At 48.2% G+C, this 13,324-nt stretch overlaps 2 protein-coding genes across 2 annotated transcripts; one reads left to right on the top strand and one right to left on the bottom strand.

Moving 5' to 3' along the window:
- Positions 1-2,339: 2,339 nt before the first annotated feature.
- On the top strand, positions 2,340-8,010 carry LOC121589107 (innexin inx1). Its single transcript, XM_041907754.1, has 5 exons — positions 2,340-3,019; positions 6,166-6,558; positions 6,646-6,753; positions 6,824-7,332; positions 7,431-8,010. Exons 2-5 carry the CDS (start codon positions 6,310-6,312, stop codon positions 7,675-7,677), a joined length of 1,113 nt encoding a protein of 370 aa, XP_041763688.1. The 5' UTR covers positions 2,340-3,019; positions 6,166-6,309; the 3' UTR covers positions 7,678-8,010.
- Positions 7,596-13,244, bottom strand: LOC121589104 (C2 domain-containing protein 5). Its single transcript, XM_041907750.1, has 14 exons — positions 12,948-13,244; positions 12,707-12,822; positions 12,454-12,623; positions 12,214-12,374; positions 11,954-12,138; positions 11,684-11,886; positions 11,450-11,614; positions 11,214-11,382; positions 10,805-11,140; positions 10,127-10,744; positions 9,632-10,023; positions 9,390-9,562; positions 9,028-9,300; positions 7,596-8,764 (listed from the first exon to the last, which is right to left on the bottom strand). Exons 1-14 carry the CDS (start codon positions 13,122-13,124, stop codon positions 8,699-8,701), a joined length of 3,204 nt encoding a protein of 1,067 aa, XP_041763684.1. The 5' UTR covers positions 13,125-13,244; the 3' UTR covers positions 7,596-8,698.
- Between the last annotated feature and the right edge of the window lie 80 nt (positions 13,245-13,324).

Below are 13,324 nucleotides of genomic sequence, written 5' to 3'. Positions count from 1 at the left end.
CACTACGTGGTGTTAACGCTGCACTAAACGTTAATGGGACGTTTTGGCGGCATATTGCGAACTCGGCAGTAACACGAGAAAGCTGCCCATTCTACACTTCCTGTTCCTACTAAAACATACAAACCACAAATAGCACCCCACCTCAGCGCATCATAACACGGTACCAGGATCTCATTATCTCGTGCTGGTGCGACCGTGTTTCAATGACCCAGCCCTCGGCCACAAGTGCCCATAATTCCGAAGCCGAAAATTGCTTTCCTACCCTCCTCATCGCTTCAAATTGCTTTTGCGTTTTAGAACCCAAACGTCTATGGAGGGGGTGGTGTTGGTTGGTTGGCCTCGCCGGGGCATACCGACAAGCTGCTTGCGAGACAATAATAATTACTATCCCCCTCATTCTGCCTCAAACGAGCGCACGATGGGAACCATTCCCAGGCGAGATGAAATTACCGTAATTTATTAAATGTTGCAAACAAAAAAGCGCATACTGCTCTCTCCCTTATTACTAATACTACTGCCACTGCTTGAGAAACTTGGGTGACAACGAAAGCCGGCATGTAATAAATTTGTTTGTCTCCTCGGCAGCAGCAGACAACTCATTTCATCTTTCACTAACTTTTCCTTAAGCTTCTTTTCGGCGAATTTTGGTTTTGTTGTCCCTTTTCCCCAGATTTCCCGACTCACAGCCGGAAAAGTTCTGTTCGCTCCGACGACATGCCATGTTGGTGGTTCTTTATTAACCTCGATTTTATCACAAATCAAACCCCCACCGTCCCACCCTCTTGCCACCAGACACACAGCGGAAAACGCATGTTTTGCGCGATGTGTGGTGCCGATTTGCGGAAAATTAATTCCCTTGACTGCGCGTTGCCCCCCCCCCCTTGCTAACGCCTTAACACCGTGTCACGTTTTCCTACCACATCCTGTACATCCATCCAAGTGACCCTTGATTTCCCAAGAGAATGGCAAACAGGCGTGACAGGGAGTTTGGATGCGGGCGCGTCGCTTTCTGCCATCGCAATTAGCAAGAATGTTAGTGGATATTAGCTACTAATAATGCTGACACGGGAGACTATTTTTGGCGCATATTTTTCCCTTTTGGGGTTCTTTTTTCCTTTTTTTTATTAAAAACTCTCACACTGCTGCTACACGCTCAGTGCCGTGTGGAAGTGCTATCCAGTGAAGAAGCAAACAAGGGATTGCATGTTTTTCCAGGAAGCGAAAAGAGCATCACTTCTCTGTTTATGTTGTGCTGTTTTCACAAAAAAAAAGAGAGAGAGAAAGAGCATCTAAGACGAGGCGAAAATGTAGTGTTCTCTTCCTCCAAGCTCAGGGGTGCGATTGGGTGTGTTTGTAAGTTTGGTAGGTGTTTGATTTTGTGACAATAAAACAACTCCAACTATGAATGCACGCGCTCAAGATGCGCTACGATTTGCACCTTTTCAAGTGACTTCCTTATTAGTAGATGCAGTCCTCGCTCTAATCCCCACTACGTAGGAGTGTTTTGTAAAGATCGATGTTGGTGTGACGAATACTGTATGACTCAGTGTTTGAAACGCATCGCCCAAAAACCATCAACCATCACTCTTCGCCGAGCCGGTGCGTAGTTATAACTTTGATTTCTCTACGAGTTTTGAAGAGTGGCAAGAGAGTACAAAAATGCTCTCGCAGCTCAGTTTGGGCATGTTCTCTCTCTCTCTCTCTCTCTTTTTTTATCTCTCTCACAAACCCTCTCTCTCTCTCTCTTTCTCTAGCGCTCTCCACACCTTTCGCCCATACAAAAGAGATCAGCGAAAGACTTCGTGGAAACGCGAATTATCTCATCAACCATCTAACGAGAGAGCGAAACAGCACTACCGCGATGTCGTCCAGACGATGCCGTCATTCTATCTCGTGTGTTGGAAAGATGTGGAAATTAAAGTCCTACAGTGGTGGACGTTAATGTATGTGCAGCCTTAATTACTAATTATTGAGACCTTTTTTGAAGAGCTTCCTTAAGCTTTGAACAGTTGATGCTCGTGAAAACGTGCGAATAATTTAAGGATTTGGTTCTACGTCAAGTATTTCCTCAGTCATTCATGTTGCCCACCCGACCAGTCCCTCCCCAAGCTGGTCTCTCAAACTCAAACCTGTTCAAAGCACTGACCCAACTTTCAAGCACTGTACTTCCCGCCAACGGTACTATGGTAACATCACGTCACCTAGGGCTGGAAGGCTAGGGAGAGGGGTTGGTCGTTCATAACACCACGGCTCGAAAACACGTGAAAGGGGTGGAAGGGAAAGGGTTAACACAAAAGCCGAAGCTGGCAGAGCGTCCATTATGCTCGGCCGAGGGGCCACCACGGGGCCTGGCTCAAGCGAGCTCTGAGCGATGTAGATTTTTTTCTGCCAGCAGCTGGCATACGTCGCTCTCCGTCGGAACGAAGCGGATCTCGGAGCGCAGCAGTGCAGCAGTCGCGCTTACCCCGTGTGTGTGCGCGCTTGTGGTTGACGCTATGTTTTGAAGGTTTTTTTTTGTGTTGTGTTGCTTCGTTTTTCGTTTTGATTATATTTATTTACATCTAACACTCCCAGTTGGAGCCCGCGTGTTTGCGTTCTCCGTTTCGGTATATTTCGATCGATTGTGTGATAAGCTATTCAGCTTACCAGTTTCAGTGCTACAGTGTAATTGTGTGTATTTTGTTGATTTTGTTTTTAAATTTTCAACAAACCGATGCAAAGTTACAACAAAAGTGCATAAATGTGATAAGCCTGTTCTGGAGTCGAATTGTTGCATTCTGGTGCAACGCGGTTCAGCGTCAAAAGTGTCTTAGTGCGCTGCTTTACGTACTCCACCTCACATTTAGCGCTACAGCTTTAAGTTACTTTCGATTACAACAACAGCAAAAAGGCAAAGGTGAATTTCTGCTCCGGTTCGAGAGAAGAAACAAAACGATCACCACTCGGGAGTCGCTCGGGGTCATACACACAAGCGTCTCCGAAGGGAAAGCAGCCAGCGGAATCGACAAAACGGCAAAAGGTGAGCATTAACTCAACCCAGCCCGAGTCCACCGCCACGCAGATTGTGGCCCCAATTTCTCGTTGCCCTGGTCGTGTACTTTTCCCTTGCGCTTGCAATCAAACCGAATCCCACTGATTGAACGTGGCGGCTCGCGCCCGCCCTGGTCTTCGCATGCGTCGTTTTCATTCGCTTGAGCCTCCTGCTGCTGTTGCTGCTGCTGGCACTGTCAGTCCTCAGAATCAACATCGAAATCGAAACGAATCCAAGTAGCCGCAGAGGAGGCCGCCACGGGAGGACGTTGAGACGGTGTTGGTGCGTGTGTAAGTTGCTAAGGGGGAGAGCACAACATTACTCCCCTCCGTCGCCCTACACACGCAGTCTCGTACAGCGGCTGCTGCTCTTCTGAATTGTGTTGCGCGAGATGAGCCCGAACAATGACGTCGTCATTGTCATTGTCGAGGTATTGGAGCGAGCAGCAACGGCAGCATGGGGCAGACGCGCCACTCCGGCAAATTCAACCTCGATGGACGCAGTCACGCAGTAGTGGAGGGACCACCCCTTCTACTCCGCCCGGCGGTCGCTCTCAGCATCAAGTGAACAAGTGTCATTTTTATTAACCTTTGCTGTGTGTGGAGGCTGACTCTCATACCAATGGTTCCCCACATTCCGCATCGGAATTACCAACGACGACCACGACGACGACGACTACGACGGATGGATGAATCAAATAATGCGCACCACGTTCTGCCAGCTCAAATCTCTCTCCTTTCCGGGCTGCAGCGTCGTGTTCGGCGACACGTTCTTCTGAGCAGGAAAACACAACGCAGCATAACGTCTCTGGAAGCACACTTCACCACTGTCTGTCTGTGTTTGTGTGCTTGGAGTTAGATGTTAGAAGGCGAGCATAAAACAAACATTATTGCTTACATTGCAATTACGCGCGGGTTCATACATTCGTGGTGTGTAAAACAAGTTGTCCATACCGGTGTACAACAAACTCTCTCACACACACACATTGCAGTGCACGATTTGTTTTTACGAAAGGCGAAACAATCTCTCAAGTTACCGGCCGTGCAATGGCGATCCAACCCAAACCAATCCTAATCTGTCGCCGTTAGCAATTTAGGCACAAGGCTGCAACATCACGCTCTCAGCTCAGCACCGCTCGACAGCAGCACGAGTACGAGATGCAGCAGAGTAGGCGACGAACGTTCGTGCCGGGGCGGTGGAGAATATAACGTTCCAGAAGTCCGACCCAAACACGACCAAGAAATCTGATGGCCTCGACCTGCCCACAAACCCACCCCCCTGAACTTCCATCCATTCAACCCGGGCACCGTTTAGCCCCTAATGGAATTGGAATGTTTGATTGGAATGAATTGGAATAGCTCTCTCGTTCTCTCGCTCGCTCTCCCATCTACATTACCTAACCGAGAACCCACAGATGTGCCCCCAGCGCAACTGCTTCTTCTTATATTCTGCCTCTCCGTCTTGGTGTGTACTACTTTTCCTTCAAGATCACCTTTCCCTTTAAGACGCTGGCCCGGCTGGCTGGCTGGCTGGCTGTCTGGCAACACTGTTGTTGTTTCAGCGCCAGCCGGGGGGCTTCCATTCGGAAGAAACGTTCTTGTCGTTCCGCGAGCTCACGGACTACCCCCGCCAACTACGATTTCGCGCCACTGTAGGACGACTCCGCTACCATACATGCTTCGTGGACAGAACCAATTAACAACACATACCAATGCACTGTTCTGTATGGGGCAGGTTTCGATCAACCCCCTTGATGGTCATGCACGCACGCCTTCGTGCCCCAGAACTGTGAACGCTCTGTGCATAGAAGCAACCGAGGAAATGAAGAGAACCATTACACGTGGCACACGTTAGAAACCGACGCACCGCCAACTCTTCCCACAGCGGAAAGATGTTGATTGAATTTTAATTAGAAGTTTGCGACCAAGGGGTTAACAATGAACGCCGCCGGAGACACAAATATTGAAATGCTCAGCAATTGTAACTTGCCCGTCTTGCCACATGTACCCAGAAAAGTACATCGCCGTATCACATTCTCGGATTCTCTTTCCGTGACGATCTTCTGCGTTGGTTTCGTTTTTTTTTTATTAGAACCGACGTTTGCCATTCGAAACGGCTGCTGTTTACACAACTGGTCGCGTTCTGCCCCGAATAGTGTAACCGAAGCAACTGCGCCTACTATTTCGTAGCCTACTCTACACTTCTCCACGCGAGCAGATAAGATGGTGTGCTATTCGTTTTAAAAAAGCAAAAATTTCACGTACGTTTTTTAGCAAACCGTTGCAGAACGCTCTTTGAAAGGAGTTTGTACCCAAGCACGGGTCCTAGTAAATTGTCCCACATTTAATTTGTTTACTTTAATGCTATTACCCTCCAATCTGTCCCATCCGACCCTCGCTGCAGATACGATGGCATAACAACAGTTGTTTGTGTTTCAAATGATTGCAACAACATGAAATTGACGTTCTGTCGATTGTAGGCGACACAGGGCTGCTGCTGCCTTGGCTAGATAAATCTAAACTTTATCAACAACATAAAACGTGCAATGTGGTGGAGATGGTGATGGCTCAAGCACTATCCTCTGGTCTGTGCACGATCCTCGATCTATGCGATAGACGCAACATCCCAGCAGCGACATGCCAGAGATTGAAGTGGAATGATTGTAACCGTGCCAATTATAAACTGATAGGCCTGTATGACACACACAAAGAATCGTAAATCAAGGACATTGCTTGAATAATAAACAACAGATGCTCTAGAGATAAATAATCGTACTTTACAAATGGTCTGGTTCACTACAAATGTATGGAATTTGCCACGTGGTCTTAACTGGAATTTTTTCAAACGTTTGATTTTAAGCTCTTAGCTGATCTCAAACTTCCTCATGAATCCACCTTATTATTGTAAGCATTTTGTGTATTTTAAAAACAAACAATTATTAGCACGAGTAGGTAAATAGTAAACAGAATCTATAGTATCAACCAGTAATGCCTACTGTACTCCAGCTTCCAAAGGTTATCCCAAGGTTTGAGAAGGTTATCAACGTAATACCACGGCTGGCAATGGCGCTCAGTAATAATCGTTTCAGCAAAAATAACTCCTAACGTCTTGGCTTTATGTTTCTTTCCTTTCAGTAACACTTGATGCACGTGTCATCTTAGCAACTGCCAGGCTTCAAGGCGTACGATGAATTAGTCTGAGAACTGGACGAGCCATACTGTTGTTGTATTAAATATTCCTAACCACACAGAAGCGTGAAATTATAAGACAAAGCCACCATGTTTAAGCTGCTCGGAGGGTTAAAGCAGTACTTCAAATGGCAGGACATCCAGACGGACAATATTGTGTTCCGGTTGCACAACACCTTCACCACTGCGCTGCTGCTCGCGTGCAGCCTGATCATAACCGCCACCCAGTATGTGGGCAATCCGATCAGCTGCATCGTTGGCGGCGTTCCGGCACACGTCGTGAACACGTTCTGCTGGATCTCTAGTACCTTCACCATGCCGGATGCGTTCCGTCGACAGGTAAACCGGGTGAACAGGGACAAAACATTCCTCTCAGCGAGATACTTAACACGCACTCTCCACTTTTTTGTGATATATCATCTGCAGGTTGGACGTGAAGTAGCACATCCTGGCATATCGAACGACTTCGACGATGAAGATGCGAAGAAATATTACACCTACTACCAGTGGGTCTGCTTCGTGCTGTTCTTCCAGGCAAGTCCGGAGCTGGGAGAGCTATCAAAGAATTGGGTCCTTTACCTTCGAACCTCTTCCTTCTCCACAGGCGATCGCTTGCTACACTCCAAAGTTCATCTGGGACGCGGTGGAGGGCGGACTGATGCGAATGATCGTGATGGGGCTGAACCGGGGCGCATGCAAGGAGCAGGAAAAGTGTGCCAAAAAGCAGATCCTCCTCGACTATCTGCTAACTCACCTGAAGCGCCACAAGATCTACGCCCTGCGCTACTGGATCTGCGAAGGGCTCTGCTTCGTCAACATTATTGTGCAGCTGTGGTTGATGAATCGATTCTTCAACGGTGAGTTCATCTCGTACGGTTGGGACGTGCTGAACTACTCGGACCAGCCCCAGGAGCAGCGGGCCGATCCGATGGTGTATGTCTTCCCGCGCGTCACCAAGTGTAACTTCTACAAGTATGGTGCGTCTGGATCGATTCAAAAGCACGACGCTATGTGCATACTGCCGCTGAACATCGTCAACGAGAAGACGTACATCTTCATCTGGTTTTGGTTCATCATTTTGGCCTGCTTTTTGGCTGGATTGATTGTGTACCGGTAAGTAAAACGTTCTCGCCACACGCACACACACTCTCAATTGTTGCATTGTACAGCTAACGATCCTTGTTCCTTGTGCTTTCTCTTACTCCAAACAGAGCTGTCATCATCTTTGTGCCTTCGGTGCGATCACAACTGCTGAACGCGCGTAACCGTATGGTGCCTCGGAACGTTGCGAAAACGATCTCATCCAGCCTGGATCTGGGCGATTGGTGGATTGTGTACATGCTAGCACGAAATCTGGACCCAATCATCTTCAAGGACGTAGCGACAGAGCTTGCGAAACGTATCGAGCTGAACGATGCGGAAGAAAACGATCAGAACGAAAAGAAGCGTATGCACTAAATTCAGAGAAAGAGCACCATTGCGCACACCTCCTCTCTCGTACGCTAGCGACACTCGCACAGTCTATATAGCAACAAAAAAGAAAGCATTACGAACTATGCATACATGTAGAGCTGCAGTCGTTAGGTGCGATGCTATTGTGTACTCCCGTGAAATCTCTCTTTTAATCTCAAAACACCTTCATTCCACGACGTGTGAAGTAGGTTTCCTATACTGTGCCACAACAAGGATCGACATTCCACGTTTTACTTCTGTTAGGGCAGAACAGGTATTGTAACAATTATCGTGTTTTTTTTAATGGAATCGTTTCTATATTTATACTTCCGCGACCATAAACCATAAGAATAAGAAACAACACTTCATCGCGCATCGCAACGCTTTTCAAGACGCTAGTAGCAAGTAGTAGTAGTAAGAGTAGAAACAGTGGGGGTAGTAGTGGTCGAAGATAGAACACTGGTAGCGCATCGCCCGGAAGGACCGGCCTCTACTCTACCCAACAACAAACGTGATTCCCCTAAGCCTTCATTCAAAAACCGTTGCGAAAAGTTTTAGATTTTATGTTTTAATGTAAAAGACAATCAATAAAATGCAAGCTATAAGCACAAACTCTCGAAACTGCTACCTGCTGCTATCTGCCATCTCCACCCCACCAGACCAGCCATCTTCGGTGTGTGGGTGTGATTGTTACTAATGCGAAAGGGAGGGATTTATTAAGGATTTTATATTCGTGCGCTTTGCAGGTTAGAACAAGCATCCGACCGACTAGAAACAATAATAAATTCGCCTCCAAATTCGGCGCAAACAAACCTCCTGTCCAGTCATGTTAGTGTTGTAGCTTTACAAACGGGTTAAAATCTCTCTAGTTAGTTAGTAGCTAGCCCACTCTTGTCCCTTGGCGAAATGGATCGTCGTACTGACTCGGATGCGCTCGTTAGTAAGTCCCGTAGTACGCACGCGCGAGCGAGCGAATGAAGAGAAGTTGAGATGAAGCCAATTGGGGTTTGGATTTGTTAACAAACGTTCACTTTTCATCCTTGTGGAACGATACAAAAACCACATCGCCACCAACGCTGATGAGACATTGGCCCTGGAAGAGACAAAAAACGGGCGAGAGTATAGAGTCTCGGTTTGCTACACCAGCTAACGTCACTCAGTAAACAAGGTGACTAGAGCAAGGGGGACTCCATCACGACCGGGGACAATAAATCGGGGTAAAACTGAAACTCGAAATCGCACACTCAAACGAAACGCTAACGAAGGATTTAAATCACATGCCCATGCTACACACCAATGCCTACGTGCAATGTACTACACACAACAAACTGTGACCCCACACACACACACACTCACCTGATTCTTGTGCACGTTGTCCAGAAGCGTTAGGTCGTTCAGATAGAACGCAATCATTGCATTGCCGCCGAGGGAGGTTACGTGCGCCCGCACTATGGACAGCACCTCCGAGATGAAGCTGTGCACGAACCCGCAGATTCCACCGCTCTCCCGGATCGAGGTACATTCGCGTATGAAGAAAAAGTTCAAATTCCCGAGATACTTTTCTATCTTGCCACCGGGAATGTAGCTGAGTGTTGTAATGTCGACACCGTACCCGTCCTTCAATGGTATCTGTGGAAGGGGCAACAGTACTGTTACGTGTTTGATCGGCTCAACTTCAAAACCACGCCGCCGCCGCCGCCGCCGCCCCAAATACGCACCATTTTCCCTGACCGGTTGATTTTACTGTGATACGACGAAGCAGCGGTCATCGATTTTGTGCCCCGAGATTTGAAACTTTTTACAATCGATGGTACCGGCGTTGATGCTGGTGCCACCGGTGGCCCGGAAGTATCCATCGAGTCTTCATCTAACGAGAACATCATTTCATCGTCTGTGTAAGGGGGGAGAAGATGTTAGAGAAGATGATCGATCGATTTCCCCCTACCTTCCCATTACTCACCGTTGCTGCTTCTTGCCACCGAGCCGGAGTGTACGGAGGGCGAAGGACCCGGTGTGTGATGGTTCTGTGTGCTGCACTTTCGCTTCAACCGGGTGGTACCGTCCCCGAGCGCTAGCGTCATGCCCGAAACGACGATCTGAATTTCGTCCGTTTCCGGGAAGTCCAGCTTGTAGCGTAGATCACACAACACGCAGGGCCGCATCGACCGCAGCTTGTAGTAGATAAGCTTCAGCAATCCTTGGAAGCGCTTGTTGAGATTTCTGGTCGTGTGCTGTAGCGTGTAGGGCAGCTTTGCTCGCCACACCTGCGTAAACATCTGAAACTGCTTCACGTTATCAAGTACATCCGTCGAAATGCCCGGCATTGTTTGTAAGTTCGCTACATAAAAACCACTACCAGAGAGAGAAAGAGAGAGAGAGAGAAGAACAAAACAAACCACTTATAAGTTTCGCTTCTAATCAGATGATAAGCAACATTGTCAGCCGTAAAACTCACTCCGGTGCAATTTCCGGTTCCTTTTCGAACGTCAGCAAATCCAAATCGATTATATCGTCCAGCTCGAGCACGCAGGCCGACTTCTGCATGCACACCAAATCCAGCTCCTTGCCATCCCGCTCCTCCCGTGCACTGGCCGCCCCGGTCGCCCCTGCCGGCGCCTGTTCCGTGTCGGAATCGTAAACGCACTGCAGCTGGTAGGCCTGAATGTTTTGCTCCACAATGTTTTGGACCATCTTTTGCAGCTCCTGAATCTTGCGCTCGTCCGGAAACGAGCTGCTATCTACGATCTGCGGCAGCAACGGTTTCGGCAGCGCGGTCAGATAAACCGCCGTGCCGGTCGCAATCAGCGCGATCGTTTTCTCCCCAATCGTTATGTTCGAGCGCAGCCCGAAGATGGCATTCATGCCCTTGATTTTGAGCTTGTTCACCAGCAGCTTGTGCAGCTCGTACTCGAGAAAGGGTAGCGCGTCCGAGATTTCCTTTCCGTTCGCTTCACCTTTCAGGTCGCGCTTCAGCCGACACGTGTGGGCCTGTATGAGACTGCCCCGACCGGACACGGGCACACCGTCGGGGATTTCGATCGTTGTAATAAGCACATCCGGCACGATACCATTTCTGAAAAATAGGGCAAATTTGAATCAACAGTCAAACATTCGGGGCCAATTGTCTACTCACTTGCACATGAAACATTTCACTGCATTGATGCGAAAGTTAACCGATCCGAGCGAGTACGGCACATGGCACATCGTGCATTTGCTGTTCCCCGATCCGCTTGGTCCATCGTAAGTACCTTCGCCCTCTATCGTGTTGGGCGTTTGCTCGCGCGATCCACTACACTCGCGATCAAAGTCCTGCCGATCGAGGGAAGATGTCATGTGCTCCTTGGCCGAACTGTCGGCCCCACCGTCCGCGGAAGCATTCAACGATGCATCGGCCATCCACATATCGCTACCAAACTGTAAGTTTATGACTGCCGCCGTACCAGTGGCCGAAAGTACACAAATATCATCACTAAAGGGGAGACGGGAGAAAATGATGTAAATACCGGATCGTATGTAGCGCATGCGAGGAGGCAATTACATACTCAATTGTTGTTTGCTCTACGTAACCGAGAATAACGTTACATCCTAGCGAGCGGGCATGCGACCGAACCTCCGTCCGTATCTCATTCCACCAACTGTCACGGGTTTCGGGCTCGTTAGGATTCGGTACACGCTCCAACAGCTTCACAGAGCGTGCGGTCACTGTGGCGCCTGGCAAAATTGCAAATCGAAAATTTAGTTTACCCTCTCCCGTAAGCTGCTACACCAATTCCTATACCTATGTATCGTATGATTCCGGGCGGATACTTGGTCATGGTGAAGAAAGGATACTCTAACATTTCCAACATGTCATAGTTCATTATCATGATCGATTTTGCATTGCCATTGTTTGCTCCGTAATTGCGCACGATGCCTATGCTCTTATCGAGCGGACATGAGCTACCTGCGAGAGATAAAAAGGGATCCTGTTACACTTCCACACACTTTGCCACGCATACCCGTGAATGCTTACCCTTCGGTGTGATACTTAGATCCGAATCGGACGACCGTCTACAAATTGGCACGCAGACGGTATCCTTCGTTAACAGTGAATTTACAATCGGTGTACCCAATTTCGTTGGACTGTTGCCTGTGGCATGATTGTTGCTCTCTCCGCCAATCGCCAGCGCTCTCCTGGGAGGGTCACCAAAGTCTGAACTTCCGGACAGTTTATGCCTTCAAAGGTAATTCGCAAAAGACGATTAATGAAGGCCTTTAAAAAACGGACTTTAACAGCACTCACTCCTCCACCAGGATCTCTTCTCCAATGTGCTGTGAAAATGATTCGTTGATCTTCGTTAAGGAAACGGCCGTACCGATGCCACGCGCTACCACTCCCACGTCGCCCTCCAAATCGTAGCACTGCATGTAGCCTATCACCGCATTGGCGCCCATCTCGATTGCTTTGATGCCAATCTTGCGTTGCACCTGAAAGACACACAGCGAACGTCATCGCACTTCACACGGGTTTCAATACGTGCAACTTCACCAACAGTGGCTTACCTGTGCCGATAGCTTCATAAACGCCAGTTGCCGCGCTTCGTTCGATGCACGTGGTGTGCGAATTTTATCGATCCACTGATACTCGGGATCATCATTTACGACCAGTTCCTCTACGAAACCGTGATACATTGCAATACTATAACCGTAAGGTATGTTGGAAGCTGGAACAAATCGTGTCAATCGTAAGTTCATTTGCACAGTTCATTAACAGCATACTGGGCGGTGTTTTGGCATACTTACAATGGAAGAACAACACTCCGCAAGAGCTTTGGCGAAACTTGTTAAAGTCTGTGAACAGATCTACCTTTACAATAACGTTGATTTCTCCACGCACGCCGTGAATTGTATCGTACACCGGTAGCCAACCGGACATAATTGATCCCTTCCCTGTCCTTGATTTGCTCGTGGAGCTGTGCCGAAAACGGGAGAAGCAATTTGTACCTCATTGAGACAAGTTGTAATGCATTGAATGTGTGTTGCGAATGATGCTTACTGCAGTAAAGGGCTAAGATTTATGTACACTTTGCCAATCGCATCGTTTGCCGTGTAGGTATCGTAATCCATCAGCCGGATCTGCAGCGGTTCGTCCTGCAGCTCCGCATCTTCCACCTTTCACATCGTCACAGCCGTCATTCGTAGATACCAATGGAAAGAAGCAAAAAAAAGGCACAAACATCCTTTCAGTCGCAATTACTCAATCAATCAATCAGGGCCGCAGCTATCGATTCGCTCACCTCAAACGTGTACCATTCCGAGTTCCAGTGAGGATTCAACGTTTTCCTACAAACATCCGTTTTGTACGTCACGTTGCCGAGCTTGATCTCCACGAACGCGTCGGTGGTATCGCTGCTGCGGTCCATTACGGGCAGATTTCTGCCCGCAAGCACCTTCACCTTCACCTTTCCGGGCATTTCTACACGCGGCGCTTTACAAATTATACTGTACCTACTACTAACTACATTTGTGCAATGTATGTAAAGTTGGCCGATGTGATTTACTCTATTTGTGTGTTTCTTTTTTGTAGTTGCGATGTTGACGTTTGTCCTGTGTTGTTCTTTTTTTTTCTTGCGCGAACTGTCAAATGGAAAGCAGAGTCGACATAGATAGGTTG

Source organism: Anopheles merus, chromosome 2R, assembly GCF_017562075.2.
Source record: "Anopheles merus strain MAF chromosome 2R, AmerM5.1, whole genome shotgun sequence".
Taxonomy (NCBI): Eukaryota; Metazoa; Arthropoda; class Insecta; order Diptera; family Culicidae; genus Anopheles; species Anopheles merus.
Note: the sequence above shows the minus strand (reverse complement) of the source record. Positions and strands in the feature narration are given on the sequence as shown.